Source organism: Notamacropus eugenii, chromosome 4 (assembly GCF_028372415.1).
Source record: "Notamacropus eugenii isolate mMacEug1 chromosome 4, mMacEug1.pri_v2, whole genome shotgun sequence".
NCBI classification, from domain to species: Eukaryota; Metazoa; Chordata; class Mammalia; order Diprotodontia; family Macropodidae; genus Notamacropus; species Notamacropus eugenii.
Window position 1 is genome coordinate 352,401,401 of NC_092875.1, and position 22,996 is coordinate 352,424,396.

At 34.8% G+C, this 22,996-nt stretch overlaps 1 protein-coding gene across 3 annotated transcripts in view; it reads left to right on the plus strand.

The window, feature by feature from the left end:
• ADAMTS16 (ADAM metallopeptidase with thrombospondin type 1 motif 16) overlaps positions 1-22,996 on the plus strand; it is a 252,081-nt gene that overhangs the window by 140,492 nt on the left and 88,593 nt on the right. For all 3 annotated transcript variants that reach the window (XM_072605378.1, XM_072605380.1, XM_072605379.1), the window contains 3 exons: positions 1,229-1,352; positions 1,786-2,030; positions 7,615-7,753. In XM_072605378.1, the coding sequence (XP_072461479.1) occupies positions 1,229-1,352; positions 1,786-2,030; positions 7,615-7,753 (508 nt within the window). The remainder of the gene's footprint in view (positions 1-1,228; positions 1,353-1,785; positions 2,031-7,614; positions 7,754-22,996) is intronic.

Below are 22,996 nucleotides of genomic sequence, written 5' to 3' on the forward strand. Positions count from 1 at the left end.
GACTTTTAAGTACTAGTTTTAAACTTAGGGGAGGGAGGTCAGAAGTACTGGGTTACACTTCCAAGTCTGTCATCAAATATTATTGTGCCTTTGGGCAATCACACAGAAAACTCAGAGCCTTCGTTTTGTTGTTAGAAAACTGAGAGAACTGAGACTAAATAATCTATTAGGTGTCTTCCAGTTCTAAAATTCCATAATTTATAGATGTTTTCTGTCTTCTCATTTCAAAATGATTAGTCAAATACATCACTCCTTTTAGATCTTCTCTTGAATTGTTTCATGATATTTTTCTTGCGTTTGATTATATAGTAAACTGCAAAGAGGCATAGCAAAGATTTGTGAAAAAGAGAATTTTTCAGAAAATAATATGGCAATTATTTCACTGCCTTGATGAGAATCATCTTCATGTAGAATCAAATATTTTTCTTTATATGCTCTGTAGCTATATAAAACAGTACCCTTATCATATGTGAAAGAAATTCTAACCAAATATTCTAATTTATATTCTCTGGACCTCACCTTCTTCTGTGTCCCTACAACAATGCATAGTAGTAAGAATTCACTTAAGGCTTGAGTTAATGTTGATATATGGCAAATTTTATGGGGGTAAAATAGGTCTTAAAATTGGGGGTTTTAAATATTCATTTATGTGGGTATTAAGACTTTTGCCTGCTGTGCACAGTTACTTAATACATACATTTTTTGATCATTTGGATTTGGCAATGTAATTTTATTAATATTTTATGAAAAAATGTTGGGAAGGAATATGTTCTTACAATTTTTATAAGCTCTTTGAGGGCAGGAACCAATTTTCCTTTTGCTTTGTTTTGTTCCTGTACTTAGCACAGTTTTTGTGCTTAATAAATGGTCATTAACTTGAATTGGATGGAATTAAATATTTTGCTTATGCTCTGTGAGGCAGCATAATATAGCATGACTAGAATGCTGAGCTGCGATTCAAGACAACCTGACTTTTGACAGTTACTAGCTGTGAGACCATAGGCAAGCCATCTGACTCTTCAAAGCCTCAGTTTCCTTGTTGATAAACTACTAGAAATTGTTGATAAAACATATATAATAATATATCTTATACCTAAGGTTTTGTTTTGTTTTTTAAATAAGGATCACATGAAATAATGTGTAAGGTACTTTGTAACATTGAAGCATAATGTAAACATCTGTTCTTCTTCTGCATTTTACAAATGATATGTGATCTCATGTTCTCCAGACAGTCGGCTGTGACCATGTCCTTGGTTCTACTGCCACTGAAGATTCTTGTGGGGTGTGCAAAGGAAATAATTCGAGTTGCAGACTTTACAAGGGTCATTATGCTAAACATCACTACACGAACCGTGAGTATTTTATAGCTGCTCCCCAGGTTTTCTGGGAGTTTTAAGTTAGAACTTCTTTGGGAGATGGACCTGAAATGAGTAGTGAAAGCAGCAGGAGGTCCCAGGTTTCGATGGAATCTTATTTTTTTTTTCATTTCCTGCTTTAGATAATGGCTCTCAAGTTTTTGTTTTGATTAAAAAAAAGAATGGTTGCTAGGCTATTTGAGTAAATGTGGTTTGTAAGAAATAGTCAAAATTACAACAGCTCTGCTCCAGTTTTTAAAAGTGATTCATAGTTCAAAAGTAAATGATTGCCAAAACAGATATTCCTACTGATTCTAATGTGGAAAGGGCCTCTATGCCCAGGTCTGAGTTACAGAGAACAGAAATGCCTCAGTCTTTGTCCTGGAAATTTTATACAAAAGACTACATCTTCCTATGTCCTTTCATCTAGAGTACTATCAGATAGTCACCATTCCTGCTGGGGCTCGGAGTATTCATATACATGAAATGAATGTATCCACCTCCTATATTGCTGTGCGCAATACCCTCAAAAGATACTACCTGAATGGTTACTGGACAGTGGACTGGCCTGGCCGATACAAGTTTTCTGGTACTGCCTTTGACTACAGACGGGCATACAATCAACCAGAGTCTTTAACCTCTACTGGACCAACCAATGAAACTTTAATAGTAGAGGTAATGTTTTGTCTCATGATTTGGGTGTGTGGAACTGGAGGTTACTAAAGACAGTTTGAAGGTTTGCATATTGGTTATTGGTTCTGTTAATATTGAGACACAGGAGTTATGCCTTTTCTTGTACTACACCTATCTCTATCTCTGTTGTTCTGAAATGTTCTCTCAGACACTTGACACTCACTAGCTGTGTGACCTTGGGCAAGTCACTTCACCCCAACTGCCTCATCCTGGGTCATCTCCAGTCATCCTGATGAATATCTGGTCACTGGATTCAGATGGCTCTGGAGGAGCTGGTGACCTGCATAGCCCTCCCTCACTCAAAACAAAGTCGTGCAAGTCATGTCATTATTTCTCTGATGGCATGATCTTCTTTGGCAACAAAGGATGAAAATACACACACACACACACACACACACACACACACACACACACACCATTAGTACACTGTTCCTCTTTTGAACTTCAGACAAAATTTGATATAGCACAACCCTGTGTGTGGTCCAAGGATTTCATGATCATACAGAAATCAGTATAAATGGAACTGACAACAACAAACAGACAAAGTCTAAATCCAATGAAACCAATGTGTAACTCTGCATTGGAAGGTTTTTGTCAAGTATAATCATGTTTGTGGCAAATCTGATTTTCTTTCCAATTTTGTCTCCCTCTGGAGTGGCAGGATTTGGAGGAGAGAGGGCAGTAGCTGCTCTCTATTTTCCTACTTCTTCATTTCCTTCTTTTCATGTAAAATAAAGATATTATAGCTCTACAGAATGCCCCTCGCCGCAACATGTCGTCTCTGTGATTTCTCCTTTTTTTTTCTGATTAGGATTTTTTTTTACTTCTGACCAATTGTAATATTTTATTTGTTTTTATTTTCTTTTAAACAGATTTTATTCCTGCTTCCTAGTTATGACTCTTTTCAGAAAGAAAAAAAAACCCTTGTAAAAATTCCCTTCTATTATATAAAAACTTAGGTACAAGAACCACATCACTTTCCACACAACATGATATTTTCAGTGGGAATTTAAATAAAATTTTGAAACAGATTTTAAATGGCTTCAGCCCAGTGCTATCAGACAAAATCAAGAAAACAGAATATATGGTTCCTGGCAATGAGGGATTCTGTAATATAATCCAATGATGATGAAGAAGAATGAATAATGATGCAGCTATGGACAGTCTGAGTATTCAAAAAATACCTGAAATCTGCCCAAAAATTAATCTCATTTTTAAAAAGTAGAAATTGTGAAAATAAATAGGTCCACAAAATTTCATATTTTTTGCTTTAGTATGTTGTGATCATTCTGTTACACATCAAGAATATCTAAAATAAACTATTGTATGATATTATGTGGTTTGACCTACATATAGGCTCTTTTCTGATGCCTTACCATAACACAGAAGAAGAAGCTCTAAAATATTCTACCAATTTGGAAAGATTGTGAATATGTGTGTGTGCGTGCATGTGTGTGTGTGTGTGTATGTGTGTGTCTGAAGAACAGTCTAAGCTAGGAATAAAATAGCTCTCCCCAAAAGTTTGAACCACATGGTGATTAAATATTATTTTGGACATGGCAATCCAATAGAATGGAATATAAAACCAGCTATTAAGTACTTGTTCAGTCATTTTCAATCATGTCCAATTCTTTGTGACCCCATTTGGGGTTTGCTTGGCAAAGATATTGTAGTGGTTTACCATTTCCTTCTCTAGCTCATTTTACATATGAGGAAATTGAGGCAAACAGGGTCACATAGCTAGTAAGTGTCCAAGGCCAAATTTGAGCTCAGAAAGATGAGTCCTCCTGACTCCAGGCCCTGCTCTCTATCCACTGTACCACCTAGCTCTCCCTATTAAACATTCCTATGTTCCAAATATTATGTTAAGGGCTAGGTTGCAAATAGAAAGGCAGGGAAGTCACTACTTTCAAGGAGCTCACTTTCTAGTTGGGGGAGACAACATATAGAAACATTTTCAACTATAGCACAGATTAAAAGATCCATTAGTCCTTAAGATACAGCATAAAGACAAATGACAAAATGCAGTGGTTAAGAGTACAACAGTAGGTCATATGGCTAATGCCCAAGGATCTAAAGAAAATCATGGTAGAAAAGAAGGTAATGCCAAGTGGCCCAGGTACACCATCTTGTTTTGCAAGAGTAAATATAATGATATCAATTTCCCCTATACAACCCAGATCATCTTTCTTATCAAATATATTTATAGTCTCTGAAAAAAATGTAGAAAATAACTCTTCCTCCTATAAAATCTGCTTTCAGATTGGTGGTGGAGTGGTAGAAAAGGTAGTAACAATTGCTAAGAATCACACAATTGTTAGGCAATGATTTAGCTATTAGTAATTTTCATTGTGAACTTTGTCCAATAACCAGTGAGTTGACACACTATTGAAGTAACCTAACCACGTTTACATTGACATTCTTACTAGGAGTATGCAGGTAGATAGATGTTTAACAACCAAGCTCTCCAGAAAAAAAAAATGTAAACATACACAATCTTAAGTTTAATCTGCATTATTAGTACTTTCATAAGTCTAGACAATACAGAAAATAATAATTCAAGCCCCAATTTTTAGTGATTTCTGAGAAGCAAATGTTCAGAGTGAAAATATTAACCTTTGGCTCTCCCAAACAAGCTAGTTTATAGTGACTTTAGCATATTTGTAGCTGAAAACGTAAAGAAATTGTGATGGATCATCACCAAATCATATGCCTACATATATATGTATATACTTACATATATACATAACTAGCCAAAGGTATAGGAGACATAGTTATCAAATTTGCAGATGAAAGAAATTGGGAAGGAAAGTTAACATTTAACAACTGGTCCAAGATCCAAAGAAGTTCTTGACAAGCTAAAAAAATTAGGCTCAGGGTTATAAGATTAAATGTAATAAAGAGTAAATATGAAATCTTAAACAGATATGATTAGGGTAGAGTATTACAAGAATATAGTTTATCTGAAAATTATCTGGCAGTTTTAGGAAGTGGCAAGCTTGATATTAGACAATAGTGTGGTACAGCAGCCAAAAAACAATTGAAATCTGAGGCTGTGTTTCAAAAAGGCTAGTACCCAGGGTGAAGGAGGTGACAGTTCCCCTATACACTGCTCTTATCACACCTCATATGATACATCATATTCATTTCTTGTACCTAGAATAGTAAAGTGCTTAAAAATTGTGCTGTGTAAATATTGTTTAAAGAAACTAGGAATATTTAACTTTGAGAAGACAAGGCAGATTTGATAACTTTCTTCTTACATTTGTGAAAGAGGGACTGGAAATATTCTTCTTGATCTCTATGAATAAAATTCAGAACCACTGATAAAATAAAAAAGCAAATTTAAGACTGATATAGTGAAAAATTTCAAATAATCAGAGCTAGACAAAAGTAGAATGAGCAGCCTTGGAAACCCATTGAAAGGGCCACAGAAAACACTGGGAAATAATGGATCTTTTGTAGTAGAAAGCAAAAGTAAATGACCCACTTGTCAGGTATAGTGTATAGGGATGCTTATTTCAGGTACAGGCTGGACTCGATGACCTTTCCAACCATGAGGTTTGATCATTTCAGGACTCTTGCCTAAGAAATGGACTTTTCTCCTTTCCTTATTCAATTTATTGTTCCAAAAATGCCTTTAAAAGTTTGTATATCAGTTGTATTTGGTACTTTGGCCACATTTCATTTTCTGTTAACCTTTACTTTATTTTCATAGGTTTATACCATTGTTTTATATTTATCCTTGGTTATATCACCTTCCTCCTCCATTTTTATTTTCATTCTCTTAAACTCAGAGTTTATATTTCATATATATATATACATATATATTTTTTCTCTTATTAGGATAATTTGTGGTTGTTTACACTGAATTGAAATATTCAAAACTTCCCATTCCTCTTGACTTACAATCCTTTCTGAAGTATTTGTCTTTGGCATCAATCTAGCCCACATCTGGACTTCTTGAAATCTGCTTGAAATCATACTCAAGTGCTTCCTTCCTTTGCATGAACAAATTCCATGATACATGGTCATTTCCCCCCAAGGTGGCTGCCATTTTCGAATCACCAGCCAGCTTTCCCTTGTTAGTAAATTCAGAGTAGCAGTTTCTCTTTTTTACTTTCTCTGCCTTCTGAGAGATGAAATTATCAACAAGGTAATTCAAGAATTTATTAGGTGCTCTGCCTTGACAGAGTGAGACTTGAAACAGATGGCCAAAGAAGTCCCCATTCACTACTCTATCTTGCCTCTGTGTCAGTCTGATAATCTATATTTGGAAGGCATCATCCTGGCCAGGGAGATTATGTATGCTCCAAAGGTTACATTATTTTTGTTTCCTTCTTCCTTTGTTTTTTCCTTTACCCAAATGCTCTGCTTTAAACTTCTACACATAAACACTAAAGTTAATGGAGATAAAAACCATAAATTATGAAGTTTATGGATTTCTCTGCAGGTGTAACCTGCCTATCATACAGCACTACTACTAAATCCTTTTCTTTTTTTTCTAACAAAGTATCTGTTTTTTCGGTTTAATATGGGAGATGATGCAGATAAAGATACAGTCAACATGAATATGTAAATGAAATGACAGCTATTTCAGAAGTAAATTGAGGAGATTAAGAAGGCAGGAATTATCCTAGTGGGATAGAGAATGGATTAGGTTAGAAAAGGAAAGTCTCTTGGATATAGTAGATCTTGAACAGCACTTTCAAGAAAGAAAAGAATGTGGTATATTGGGAAGGAAGATGGAGGTGATCATATAAAACATCATTCAAGTCACATCCTAGGAACATATCTGAAACATCCTAGGAAGAGTTCCAGAAGCAGGAAACTGAATACTGGATTGGAAAGTGAAGTTCCCAGAAGGCCAGACTTTTCTGGATGAGAATCTATGGAGTATTTCTTTTAAGAGGGCTATAGAATTTTTTAAAGGCTAAGAAATATGGGTAGAGACTACCTGTGAATACTCAATTTATATGCTATAAAACAGTCTCCTCCTTTGGCATGAATAAACATAAATCAGTAAGCTTGACTAAATGAGACACATCATTCCTACAATTGCTTTCCTTTCCCAGAGGTCTCTTTTTTAATCTCATTCTTGTTTATGAATATTTAGATATTCAGAGTCATTGGGCATCTCAGGAGAAAGGGACAATTCCATCATATTTATCTACCGCTGTAGGCAAGAGATTTTCAGTAAAAGAATGGGACAGGAAAAGGAATACTGAGAGAAACGGATAAATAACTGTATCAAAGAACTTTTATTTTATTAATTTAAGGGGAGGGGAGTGAAAGGGTGGCAAACCCTGAATGACAAAAATCATTGCATATCTGAAGTGTGTCCTTTACTAGAGTTGGTGGGTCTAGACAGAAGGGCAAAGAATTCTTGTTAGGTAGCTAATAATGGTTTGATTGGCAGAGTGTGATAAATGTATTTTCATTTATCTTAGGCAATGTCATCATGGAGGTTTGTCTTTTTTTACTTTGTTTTTAAATTGTGGCATATGTTTAATTCACCTGAATTAATTTACTTCTTTCTTTCCATGTTTTGTTGCTGTTGTTTTAGCTTCTGTTTCAAGGTCGGAACCCAGGAATTAGTTGGGAATATTCTATCCCTAAATCGGAAAATGAGAGGAAGCCTGGGTCAAAGCACAACTATACATGGGCCATCATCCGTTCTGAATGTTCAGTTACCTGTGGTGGAGGTAATGTAGTACTGATATCACTGTATAAGTATATGTTTTATTGAGAACCCATTATGTGCCAGGCCCTAAGAATAAAGTGACAAAAATGAATAAACCCTCAAAGAGTTTACCTTCTAGAGAGGAAAATTATGTATGCACAGAAAGCATACACAAAGTTATGAAAAGTAAATACAAAATAATCTCATAGATGGGGAGAATACTTACAAGTGGAGGTATTAAAAAAAGGCTTTGGTTGTACCTGAGCCCTTGACAAGCAAATAATTCTAAGAGTTGGAGGTGGAAAGAGAGCATTCCAGTGATAGGGATCAGTCTGTTCAAAGGTACAGAGGCAGATGATAAAAAATCACATATGAGGAATAAGATGTCAGCCAGTTTAGCTGATATATAGAATGCATGAGCATGTATAACGTGTAATCATCCTGGAAAGATAGAAACATAGTGCCTGTGTCTACCACTTACCTTTCATGCTTATGGAATACTCTGTTAAAATGTAGGATTAGTGGATGGTTGTTTAAATACTTTGTGCTCCTCAAGGAAAGTTCTCTAAATAGAAACTTCTTAGAGAAAAGTTAATCCATTTAATAGAGTTTAAGAAGTTAACAAAAAGAGAAGGGAGGTTTGCCATTGTAGAAAATCATTGTATTAAAATTGGGAATAACCTATGCATTTATTTTGTCCATTTTCCAAAAATAAGGCAAACTTCATCTCAATGAATTTCACAAGCTATGAAATGTATGTTATTTTCCAAGTATAAATGAACAAAATATGAATCTTTTGGTGGATGTTGGAGCTCTGAGTTATGTTACCAATTTCACCTGGGTGTTGTGACTTAGAAGTGGCTAAATGCCTAGTGTGTTCTCATAACATTTAATGAAAAGCCTATCATAAATATTATAGTCTGTCCTTATTCTATGAAACCACTTTAATTATTATATGCAATTTTTTTGAAGGATGGAAGAAGAAAAAAATAGAAGTACAGTACATAACACTAAGAAATAATCTATAGTCATTGACTTGCATTTTGGAAACAGGTAGAGTTGTATGTTTCTATACATATCTTGACTGTAGCCCCATCCTGACCCTCTCTCAGTCATATGTTAATTTTGGTACCTGACAACCAACTGGATATTAGAAGGTAGAGATGATTTAGGAGGTAGAGTTAGAGAGGAGGTCCCAGATCCATGAAAGGGGCTAATTAAAACATATATGTTTGATTTCTGTGGCTAACCCTGAGGTATATCTTAGTTCAACTCTGAAATTGATAAGCAATTGACTTCCACTTTGCTCTTCATTCCTTAATCAACTGCCTGAGGAGAGGGAAAGAAAAAGGAGGAGAGAGAGGAAAGGAGGTAGCCGAGGATACATCCTTTCTCTACGTAGATGAAGCGCAGCACTTCTCTGGATATCAGTGGTCATAGCTATTTAACAAATCTAAGACAGACATGGACACTAGCCAAGACATCCATTTGTTTCATGTAGCTGCCAAACACAGGAATAATACATAAAACTACTGAGATGGCTATGCTGAACTCCAGAAAGGATATTCATTGAGTTCCTGGATTGTAGACTTATTGTAGTTGTCCATTAGACATCTTCACTTTCTAAATGCCCAACTCAGTTCCCACTCTGACCGAATGAGCATTTATTCTGTGGCTGCTATGGGAATTGGGAAGAATATTTCATCTTAAAAACCTCAAAACCCCACTGACCCTCTTTCACCATAACAGCAATAATATATTGGTGCTTCATTAATATTGCCTTTCACAAAAACCTATGTTCTAACATTTATTATGGGTACTTCAATATTGAAACGCCGTTGCATATGACCCATGAAGTACTCAACTGATGACACATTCAATGGATGAGTTCTTGGTTGTGAAGGAAGATTTGCTGACATGTAGTCAGTTCTTTGGACTACCAGATTCTCCTTATAAATGATATAAAAGACTTAGTTCTTCACTTCACTACTTTCTAAAATTAACTGAAAACCCAACTCAGACAACAAGACCTTCTAGGGCTCTCCGACTTCGGAGAGCTGCTGTGCTTGAACCCTAGTTGCCTCTCTCCTCTCCCTTCGCCTTTGCCACAGTGATTTGTTGCTTGAATCTCACATATTGTTCCCAAGATGACCTAGGTCATTTTGATTTTTAAGCAAAGTATTTTTAAAGGAGAAAAGAATATAAATTAGAAATATTGTATGGACTAAGTAAATTAGAATGTTATATGGTAGAAAGTAATTAGAAATATGGAGAAAAGAATTTTTACATATTCTAATGGGATTGTCCTCAATTTGTTAGTCTGTCTTAGCTCTCTAAAATTTTTCTTGACTGAAACCATGGCCAACATTATTTACTTATGGGATGGAAGCCAATACCCCATGTGTAGTTTACTTCATTATGGCTCCCAAAGGAAAATGGTATCTTTCTTGTCCAGAGCATTCCCTATCAATTCAGAATTACGTCCATCTGAGTGTTGTGTATTGAACTCATTTGCCTGTTCCACAATCCCAGACTTACTCTTAGGTAAACCAGGAGGCCTCCTGATTACTGCTGGGACATTTGGGTATTCCATTCACATTCCTGCCTAATCTCTTGGCTATTTTCCCACTCTCACAACCAAGAAAAAAACAAGGCTATACAAACAGGTAAAGCCAATTTTCCCATTACCTAAAAAATGGAGTAATTCAACTTAATGCATATTTTATCCCCAAATTATAAAAGATGATCTCTTTCATTACACAACACTAATGTGGTTTAATTTTTATTCATAACATTAGTTTTCAAGTTCAGCAAACATTTATTTGTTATCTTCTGTGTATTATGATAGGAAATGAGTATGTAAAGACAAACAAAATAGTTGACAAACTCAAGAATGGATAAAAGCAGGATATTGTGAGGTACCAATGAGGTAATGGATGTAAGAGCACTTTGCAAACCTTAAAGCCTTACATGAATGCCAGTTATTGTTACTATTATTAGATCTTCAGTATGATGATGTTTTTGCCTTCTATTTCAGTGTTGCTCAGCTCAAGCATAGTTTATAGAGCAATACGGGGGTGTGCTGGTAAATATTTAGTATTAACTAGTTTTTTTCAGAGGAAAAAAACCAGTATGAAAACAAAACTGTTTAATCTGAAGTATTAATACTTTCTTAAGTCTAAACAATCAATAAAGCAACCCTGATTTGTAGTGATCTGATTTCTGAGATGCAAATGCTCACACTATGAATTTAACGACAACTTCCAAAAGCCCTCTGTCCCTAAAAACTGGGAAAATTAGAAAAACTTTGTACAGGAGGTAGCACCAGATCTGAACCTTACAAGAAACTAAGAATTATTAGAGGTAGGCATAGTAATGGGGTGAATTTCAAGCAAGGGGGGAAAACCTGCCCTAAAACAAAGAGATAGATGAAGAAATGATGGGTTCAGGGAAGAGCTGTAGGCCATTTTGGCTGGATTATAGAAGGAAAATAACATGAAATGTCTTTGAAAGATAAGTGTGAACTAGATTCTACTTTCTTTTGAGCAATGGAGTGACATGGTCACACCTATGCCTTAGGAAGATTATTTTTGTGGCTATTTGGAGACTAGATTATGAAGAAGAGAATCTGCACAGAAAGATCAATGTGGAAGTTATTAATTAGTGATGATAGAAAGAGGAGTGGGTAAGACAGGACCCAGGACAGAATATGAGTGATGCTAACACTTTAGATGCAGGAGGCTCACAATAAAGCAGCAAAGGAGACTAAAAGGGTATAGTAAAATAGACAGGAGAACCCTTAAAACAGTTGCAAATAAGTCAAGATGAAAGATTATCCATGAAAACAAGCTTTACAGTGTTAAAAAAAATTATTAAAAGAAGTCAAGTAGGACAAGAACAGGGGAAAAGCCATCAAGAAATTGGCAACCTTGGAAACAGCAGTCGGTTAATTCAAGTGGTAAGATATGGAGCCAGAATACAAAATAAATGGAATGTGAGGATGTGGAGGTAATGAATGTAGATTACTTTTTCTAGGACTGTTTTCATATAAAAGAGGGAAGAGATCTAGAATATTAACCTGAGAGGATACATGAACCAAGTTTGTTTAAAGACAAAAGAGTCTATGCATATTTACTGAGCTGTGTGAAAGGAGATTGGGATAGAGAATAATTGAATTTTTAAGTTCTTAGAAGAGTAAGAAGGGAATAGGATTAAGAGCACAAGTAAAGATTTGGAAAAAGAAAAAAAGATTTACCTTTTTCTTAGCAATTATAGTAAATGAGAGAATTGATGACAATGTAGAGAGGTTCTGAAGTGTAGAACAGAAAAGAGAGGGTTCATTTGAAATAAACTAAGTTTTCTCAGTTAAAAAGAATTAAAAACTTCTCCAGCAAGAGATGAGAGAATGGTAGCTTAGGCTGGAGTGGAAAGAACAAGATTTAGAACATCCACTATAGGTACTGTTATAGAGTAATAAGGAAGAATAAAAGGATTGTTATACATCAGTGAAGGCACAGTTGAATTATAATAATAATAATTAATAATAATAACTAACATTTACATAATGCTTTAAGGCTTGCACAACACCTAACATGTTATATCACTTAATCCTCAAAAACCTAGTGAGATAGGTGATAATATTATCCCTATTTTTACAGAAGAGAAAACTGAGGCTGAAAATAATTAATTGACATAATTATACAGGATTCAGATTCTGGGCTTCCTGACGCTAAGTCAAGCATTGTATCTACTGGACCACCCAACTGCTTCTTGAGTTGAGTTTAGTTACCATAAATTTGTATTGTTCAGAACTATCATGGTTATTCAAATTCTTCTAGGACCATTCAGCCTCAAGAGATGGAGAGCATAGGAGATGGTTGAGAGGGGTTGGGAAGGGTAGAGATTTAGCCATGTGTGATTAGGAAAAAAAACAATGGGCAAAGGAAACTAGTTTCCTTTTGACACTAGTAAAACAATTGAATTGGTTAAAAAAATTAGGGTCAAGATTCTGAAAAGAGGGTTATGGCTATAGGCAAAGGGAAGGTGGGGGTGAGTGGAGAGGCTAGAGGTCATGGTGAAGACAATGAATGAACTTAAGAGGAATGAAGCAGAGAGAAAAATATAAAAATAGTATATAGTAACCAGAGAAGATTTTCAGAGTTCAAGATCATAGAGATAGGAAAGTGTGGGTTGATGGTAAGGGTAAAGGTATGAATATCCTCATGGGTGACTGAGCTAGAATGGAAGTTTATGTTCAGTGTTGATAAACTGGGAGCCCAGGGCATGAGTGTGAATATTTAATAAGGATAAGGGCAGATTTGGGATTAGAAAAAAGATTGAGAGTCAGGTACCAAACTCCTTGAAAAAGAAAGAAGATTGATTTGGAAGCAAGTAAGCCTACTTCAGAAGAAATAAATAAAGATGCCTATCTTTGGAAGTTCTTAATGTAGAATGTAGATTACATAGCACAACAAACTCAAAGTACATTTAGCACTTCCTATATATAAATAATTCTGGCAGACGATGAGGGAGCAAGATAAGAAAAGGCACATTTTTTAAAAAATCATACTTGCCTTCAAGGAACTTAGAAAGTAATAGAAAAGATAAGATATGGGCAAGAGACGTATAAGTAGAGTATTTGGCTTTTGTCCACCCATTATGAATGATTTCTTTATAGTATTGTATCTGTGTTCCAAAGAATTTTATATGTATACACATATATATATGTGATGCACCCACACATACACACACACACACACACACACACATATACACACCGAGAGATCATGTGTTTGGGTACAATGTAAGAATATATTCACTTTTACTTTTAAAAGTTTATGGGATATGGCTTGTAAAAGCCAAGAAGGGGTATGTGAGATGAACAAGAATTATCCACGACTATCGTTGACAGTTCACATCAAACAAGACAAAAATATACTATGTTAAACCTTTGTAAGAATATTTTACTTCTTCATTTTCCCTGTCACCTTCTGAGTGAGGAATAGTGGGGAGAATATTTGCAGATCTTGTACTTGAATAATAAAATATTGTATGAAAACTCCACAGTGAATGGCCATTTACATAAATGAGTTGGCTTCAATTCATTTTTTTATATTTTTCAGATTTTAGTAATGATCATAAAATTAAATATCATTTGGGTTATTAATAATATTGGGTGAAAAAGAAAGAAATGTACATGTGCAAGGAGTCAAGCTCTAACTGATTGGAACAAAAGACAGTCTCATATATATTTATTAGACAAATGAAATGAATATTATATATGTACTAGACAGATGAAATGAAAAGAAAAATTCAGAAAGGACTGAAAGTTGGAGGAAACAATGGCATGGTTTGAAAAACCACACTATGTACATGCTTGAAATATTTTCAAATCTTCATCCTGTTAGACACTAAAAGAACAAAAACTTTAGAGTTTGGGTGCTAGCCAAAACTATAACTCAGGCATTAAAAACTTTCTGGGGGGAATAGAAATTATTGTTGTCTCATGAGTAGTAGAACAAGCAAATGTAGGCAACTAAACTGAAGTATGTTAGGAATTTTATAATGAAGGTAAGTTAGAAAACAGGTGGGAAAATGGACTAAATTCCAATATAAGAACAAGCAAAAACTAGTAGTACTAATGCAAAGTGGTATCTTTTTAGTACTTTCGGAAGAAATATAGGACAGAACTATGTAGCTTTGACTATCTTTAAACATAATATAGAAAAATGAAATTGAGTATGTTAATCTCCTTATTCCCTCAAACTCTTCCCCTACCCTCTCCTCTTACATTCTTGTTCTTTTCTCTTAAAACCATAAATTTACTTAGCAGAAACTTTAGCAATGATCAAGCTCTCCTTGCCCCAACTCATTTCACAGATGAGAAAGCCAAATGTTTTGGCTAATCTTCCCCAGGTTGAAGTGGCAGACTCTACACTTGAACTCAAGACCTAAAACTTCAGATTCCAGTACATTTTCCATGGTACCATTCTTTTGTCTTGTTCCTGAAGAATTATAGACAATAACTCAATGAAACAAATATTACAAAAAGTTAGAGGAAGGTCAGTTTTGGTTCTAACAGGTCACTATTTGGTTAATTCTACAAATGAAGTATAATACAAAAAGCATGCATTTGCATAGTATTTTTTAAATGAAAAAAGAATACAGAAAGCATTACTGCTATCCACTAGCTTTTATTTTGATGACTACAGAAAGGCTGATAAAACCCTCTACCAATGTAGACCACAAATCCTGTATTCTGTGTGCTTTTGGTTTTTATCTTTAGAGATTTCTTTCACAATATTGGAAGTTTTCCTTGTGTACTACAATGTCGTGGGAAAACTATTGTATCATCAGGACCATCCGTTTGCTTTCTTTTATCCATGAGAAGGGATCAGCTTCACTCCTCTTTTTGTCACTTATGTCATTAGTTATGTCTTTTGTGCCATATCTTGTGCTTTGATCATAGTAAGATGCTGCCATAATAGCCCCATCATGTATTTTTTCTATTATCTTTGAGGTGACTTATACTTTGAGTTCTTCAAAATGTTTTATGATTTACAGATGCATAGCATCATTGAGAAAAAATGTGTTAAAGAAATGGATGTATGGGTTTGTTATTTTTGTTGTTTGTAACTGAGTAGTTTGAGGTAATTTTAGTACGGATTTCATAAAAATCTCAAAAACACATTAGTAGATAAATATCTTGAAAAGTTTATTGCTACCATGCAAAAAGGAATACAATGAATGATGACAAAAACTGTGCTAAAAAAATATGATTTGAGATCATGTTGTAAAAGAGACTAAAACTTGTAGACCACTCAGAAGCCACATGTTTCTATGTCTTAAGCGCCCCTCAAGAAGAAAATCTACAAAGCCAAGAACATGGTAAACACTTGTGGAAAATATTCTGTTAACACATACAAGGAATAATAGGATAGAGGCATTCATTTCAGAATCAACTCGATGCTCACGGACTAGGGCAAAGTTAAAGTAAATGATAAATAAGACTATAGGCTACTGATGAGAACTTACATGTGGGATGACTAAAATTCCCACCCCACCACCTTTTCAAATGAGATATCATCACTTCCTCTCCTTCCTCCCCCCAAAAAAGTTAGAAGAGAAAAGTAAGGATATTATCACTTAATGCAATTTAGTCAAAGCAACCATTATTTAGAAAAAGAAATTAATGGAATCAAAAGAGTCTTGAAAAAGCAGAAACCAAAAGTGCCTAGATCCAGTAATCTCTTCAGTCGTTCAAAGTTTCTTTTATTAAAAAGTTTTATTCAAATCATTCCCTGAAAAATGTTTTAGGTCATGGAAAAAACTATTAATTTTGTATTGCTACTAACACCACTCTGAGCATTCTGAATACTGTAATATCTGACAATAATTATTGCATTGCTACAGTCCTAATGAACCCAGGAAGTACTGCTGTTTGTTTGTTTTTGATGATAGTATTAGAAGAGTGTTAACCCGCACTTAGTTTGTTATTCAGTCATTTTTTCTCAAGAACTGCGTAAAGTTAGATATTGTTGCTATTTTAATACTACAATATGGCTTTAAAATTTACTAGTTAGAGGAACTATATAATGTTATCTTGTGTGAGAGGGTCAGATTATCATCTCTTCTCAACTGATTAGCAAACATTTATTCAGCACCTACTGTGTGTCATGCACTGTGCTGGATGCTAGGGATACAAAGGCAAAACTGAAAAAAAATCCAGGTAAAACATGGACAGGGACAGGGAGGAATGGCCAAAAGATAGATGATTGACCAGAGGGACTAATTTTAAACTGAACTTATTCTCTTCTTTGATAATATAGTGCTACGATGCAATGAATTTCAATACCCTAAATTTTAAATAAGGACATTTCAAAGCCCTAAATTTAATAATAGGTAAAATACTTGGTGATCTCACATTAGAATAAAAGGTTCTTTCTTGTGACCTAAATGTGAATTCTGGTTTTTCCCAGATCCAACTGGAGATATTGCCTTGATCACCATTTGAAATATTTGTTAAAGTTCTCACTGTTTTAAATTATATCAATCATTTCTTGCATACTATTTGTGGTTATTTTCTTTGATACATTTGATTTTCCCAGACTTAATTATCTCATTATAAATGATTATCATAATTATAAGGATTATCAGGACTTGCTATTTATAGGGTCCTAAACTATGGGATTTTAATGATTTATTGACAATTGGTGAGAGAAATATAGTATAAATCATTCCTGGAGATACTATTAAATTTTAAAAAGACTTCAGTTAGTTTTACTCCCTACTAAATTTTGTCACATTCCAAAAATTAGTTAAGTTAAAAGATTTGATTCTTAGTGACTCACAAATAATGTGTTGTATTACCAATATATATATTCACTAGAGACATATGAGTGTAGAAATCAACTAATAGAGCTAACTTTCAATCAATAAAATATTGTGCATGCTCATTCTCTTCCCCACCCAGTGCCTTCTGAAATGAGAAAAAACAAATTTTAATTATTGTAAATAATTGTAATTAGCATGTATTTACCATTCAGCTCCTGATATATAATTATAAATGATTTATACTAATGCTTTTCTAGATTCTTGAACTGAAAAGGAGAGTGTTGATATCATTTTTATTTAAATATGACAACCTGATTTTCAACTTTTTCTTACATCTTTCATTAGATTTTTAATTTGAGATCTAGTTAGCACAGAGTTTATTCAGTCTGTGCTCAAAAATTTTACATTACTTTTCCTAGATATCTTTAAATCAAGCAATTAGTTTGCCTTTGTCATACACAGAAAACAATTTTACACCGCAACAATACAGAAGTAATGGATTTAGTGGACTCAATTATAAATCATCAATATGCATATAAAATATTGCATATTCTTAGCCTGTGCTTCCCCTTTCACCTTTGATCTCCAATCTGCAGAGTTCATAGCATCATTGAATTGTTTGTTCTCTCCTTACATGAAAATATGAATATTCTCTTTTACTGTCCTTGAGCATATCGCCTTAGACTGTTTATCAAAAACTGCTGAAATAGATAAGCAGATCCCTCCCCTTTTGCATCTTCTACTTTTTCCATTTTCTTTTTTGTCCCATTCCTCCACTTCTTTCCTCATATATCTAAATGCCTACCTCATGCATTTATCACTGAGTCCATTTAAAATCAGGAAATCTTTTAAGTTAAATTCATTCATTTAAATCTGTTGTTCAATACAATTAAAATACACATCTGTAAAAAACAAAGACCTGGACATACAGAGGAGGACCTGCTACCACAGGTTCTTTGACCTGCTTTTCTAAAAGGAAAAGCAACTTTTGAGGGGTCAACAATCACTTTAAAATCAAGCACAGTTATCATTCACTTAGTTGGGGGGGAAAGTCAGTGCCCTGAACTTCAGAGAAAATACAGAGATGTCTAAATCAACAAGACATGACATCCAACTGTCTGACATAAGCAATATGTACATCATAGATCAACAGACAGATCCAGCTGTCTGACTATTACATACAAACAGTTACCAGACAGAGAAGCACCAACATCTGGGTTTTCAATGTGGGAGGAGAGGGGGGGAACCTTAACTGCTGCCCAGAGTCTCATCTGGCCAAACAAACACTTCCAAAGAGTAAGCCCCAAAGTAAAAGCTCACCCCACAGTATCTGTGTGTGTTGTCCTTCATTGCTGAAGAAGACCATGCCATCAGAGAAATGATGACATAACTTGCACTTGACTTTGTTTTGAGTGAGGGACGGCTGTGCAAGGTCACCACCCTCACATCTCCTCCACTGGAGATAACCCAGGATGAGGCAATTGGGGTTAAGTGACTTGCCTAAGGTCACACTGCTGGTGAGTGTCAAGTGTCTGAGGTGAGATTTGAACTCAGGTCCCCCTGACTCCTGCACTGGTGCTCTATCCACTGCACCACCTAGCTGCCCTCAGAGTATTTATACATTTTTTTTTAGAGTCAGAGGGCTTCACAACCCTTGACAACCAGTGCTTCATTAACAAAAGGTGTGGGTCTTCCTACAAATCTTCCCTAGTCAAACTCCCCTTACTGGGCAGACCTATTAATGGGTGGGGAAGATCTTCTTTAATTGTAATTGCAATTTAAATGACAACACCTAAACTGACACAGTCAGTCTGGAAAGTGATGTGGAATTATACTAAGAAAGTGATTAAATGTTCATATCCTTTGACCCCTAGGCAAAGGAAACTAAAGACAGAATTTTTTTTTTTTTTTATAGCAACACCTTTTATAATACCAAAGAACTAGGAGCAAAGTAAATGTCCATCAATCTAGGAATGACTAAATAAATTGTGACTCACGAATGTCATATAATACTACTGCATTGTCAGAAACAGTGAATGTGAGGTTGTAGAAAAGTTTGGGAAGGCTCCTATGAACCAATACAAAGTGAAGTAAGCAGAGTCAGGAAAACTCTTTACACAATAAATATGACAAAGTAAACTGAAAGAATAACAAGGGAAACAACACTGTATTACAAAGATCAAGGATAGTCCCAAAACAGGGAGGAAAAATTTTATAACCCCCAGAAAGAGAGAGGACTGTTAAAAGTATAGAAAAATGTATACTGTCAAATCTGGTTGATATAATGGTTAGTTTTGTTGAACTGCTTCTCCTACCAACCCCTACGCTTACCTCCTACCCTATTGCTATATCTTTCTCTGTTTTCTTTTTTGATATATCTTGAAAGGAAAGTGATATAAAAACAAAAGATATACTTTGATTTTTAAAATAAAGGATTGATCCACCAGATATCAGAAATGATGAGTCTACCTTGGCTTTTTCCAAACATTCTAAACCATTAGCTCATTCGTCCCAGTTAGTTTTTAGCCTCCTAGTTGGCCATTTGTGGTCTCATGAAATCCAATGTGTAAGTTAGATCTATTGTCTGTCATCTATTGCCTGTCATCTTTGTTTCACACAAGTCAAATACATTCCTGTCTGCCAGATTATTATTATACATAGGCATGTATGTCAGAAGGGAGGAGTGAGGTTCTTGTTATAAAGCGAAAACATTCTTAACATGGAAAAATAACTTCTTCTGCCAGATTCTTTTTTTCTCTTATGGCAATTAATATTTCTTTATGTATGTATATGTATATACATATATGTAATAAGTACATACACGTATATATGCATATAAAATATTACAATTAAGAAAAGATTTGCTTAAAAATTTCAATTGGTTCATTTTATCTTAAAAAACTTAAATAATCTCTTATATTGCTGGGCTTCTATTCCAAGTAGAAATACTTATTAAAATCTGGAGTTTCAGTTTTGTTTTAAAATTCCTCAATAGGTTGCACTAGTATGATGACTGTCCTTTAAATTAAAATACTCTTGTAATCTCCATTTAAAGAATGTCACACAAATCTTAAAGCTGACCAGAGCACCAGATCCTTTTCTTAAGCTACAATTTGTCTGATTTTCAAATTGGAATATATTTGTCTGTACAACACTATCTCAGGATTTTGAACTTGGCTATAGTGGTTAGCCAAAGCTTTTCCCTAAGGTTTGGGGAAGGGAAGGGCAGGAACATCTTTAGTATCCTTGCCCCTTCTTAATCAGCCCTTTCCTTATATTTGAAAGATATATCTCCAGATTTATCTCATTAAAACTGAGGTTATAGATTGCATATTCTGAGAGGACTTCTATATCCAAACACGCAATTATTTTTAACCACTTTATATCCCAGATGGAATGGAGCATGTGCTAAAGCTGCAAGTGTTAGTATTAAAAATAACTCAGTTCTAATTTTACCTTCAGGGAAGTTAAACTTAGCTTCACTCTGTTTCTTCTTTTCTAAAAATAATAATACTATACCATAGTACCTACCTTACAGGGCTGTTATGGAAATCAAATGAGATAATTTAGATACAGCACTTTGAAAACCTTAAAGTTCTATAGAAATTATTATTAATAAAACCCTACATAATAATAACCATGTATATAGCACTGTTTCATAAAAAAAACCCTTTACACACATCTCATTTTATCACATTAAGAGAAATTTTCATCCTTTGCTATATTATATAATTTCATTTCTCATATAGGATCAAAGAAGTATGAAGGAGCTTTACAGTCATTGCATCAGCCACTCACCCAATGCAGGTATCAATTACGTAACACCACAGAAAAGTCTTGTAGTCTTTACTGCAACATTTCCAATGACAAGGAACTTAGGACTTCTGAAGGAACCTCATTTCATTGTTGAACAGATCTCATTGTTAGAAAAGTCTTCCTTATATTGAACAGAAATCTGTTTACCTATAAACTCTCACTCATTGGTCCTAGTATTGTCTTTCAGAGCTATACAGAATAATCAGCCCCTTTTCCATATATGAGAGCTCACTTATATACATCCTCTTTACCTTAGGAACGCCTAGCCTAACAGTTCCATTCTTTCACTGTGCCTTGCGTGAGATGGTATCCATTCCCTTTGCCATCCTCACAGACACAATCTAACTTCCTAATGAGCTTCTTAAAACATGGCAAGAGGAACTGAATGTTCCATGCGTGGAATGACCAGCATAGGGAAAAATGGATTTATTTCTTTCTGTTGTCTAAATGCTATACCTATTAATTCAACCTAAGATTATGTGACTTTTTTTAGCAGCCATATTCATCACTGACTCATAATTCTGATCAACTAAAACCCTCCAGCTCTTTTTCACATGAACTGCTACAGCAAATTTCCCCCAATTTATTGATTGATAGGGCATTTAGTCCATTACTCTAACATGTTCATATAATTTGATTAATTTTGACATTTATTTAACTACTCTTTCATTATGTCCCATCTTCAGATTTGAAAACCATGACTTTCTGTGTCTTCATCCAGACCAATTGATCAAGGCCTCCAAAAGAGTAGGATCTATCAACAGAACCCTGTGACATTCTTATAGAAACTTCCCTCCAGGTTGATATCTAGGCATTTTTTTTTAACATTCATCAATCCATAAAATATTATTTCTTCAGTTTACTTAGTTTCCTCATGTATTCTTTTGTATAATATGCAGAGACCAGTAACCTCCTTAGCCTTAAGTGTCACCAGTAGGACTAAGTAGTTCTAGTGGCTGTAAGTTAAAGTACTAAATCCTATATGGGATGATATTGCACTATTCAAGACAAGTGTTATAACTTCAATCTCCATTTTTAGTTCTCTGCTGTTGTACTTTTATTGAATATTCATGATTCATTGATACTTCAGTATTACTATGTCATCTCACATGGTATTAGAAAGTTATCTGCAGGAGAGAAGGAAAGGTAAGGGGAATCATGGAAGTAGAAAGGGGAAAGGAGGAAGAAGAAAGGACTCTATATGGAAGGGAGGGATAGAGAATCCTCACTCGCCTAAAGCAAAATAAAAACCTCACTCCTGTTCTTATCTGCAGCTCCCCTGAGTCTCTTGGAAAGTAAAGCTATCAGGAGGGGTCCTATAGTTTCCAATGGGACAATGTATATGCTGAACTCATCCAGAATTCCCTTCCTGAGGGGCATTAGCCTGGGTCGAGCCCACATTCCAAAACAAGGGCGGTGCAGGTTCTACGTTGCCATGGTCATGCTTAGGTAGCAGGTAATGGTTGGTTCAATAACACTGAATCATTCTCCACATCCTACTGATAGGGTCAAAAATATCTTTGCATCCTTAATGTTTTAATAACTGGATAAGACCAGAAAAAAAGTGGGGGGGAGGCTGGATGGTTCATTCTTTCCTTGTTATTTATAGTCAGTTAAAGCCATGCAGTTATCTATTCCTCAAAAAAGCCAACCATTGAGCAAGTTAATTGAACACCGAGTTTTCTCCTTCTGTGCATTCCCACAGCAACCAGCATAGCACTGGTTCTGCATAAATAGCAAATCATCATTACCTTTATGACTATGGCACACAAATCTGTCCTTGTAAAAAGAGGCTTTATCCACGAAAACTGCCATTCACACATAACCTTGCAAAGTCTTGTAATGGAACATGACTCCAGGTAACACACTCTGTTTCAACTTTCTCTAATTATGCTTTTTATTCTGCATTAAGGATTCTCTGATATTTTCTGGTATAAAGTCATTCTCTATTGTATTGTCACTGCACATATAGAATAGAAATTATACACATTATCTCACGAGACTTCACATAGTACGCGTGCATTAATCTCTATTTCCAAGGAAAGATTTGCTTACATGACCATTTTGGCATTCTTTAAATGAATGATAAATGTTTGTGGCAGCAACTATGGCTAGT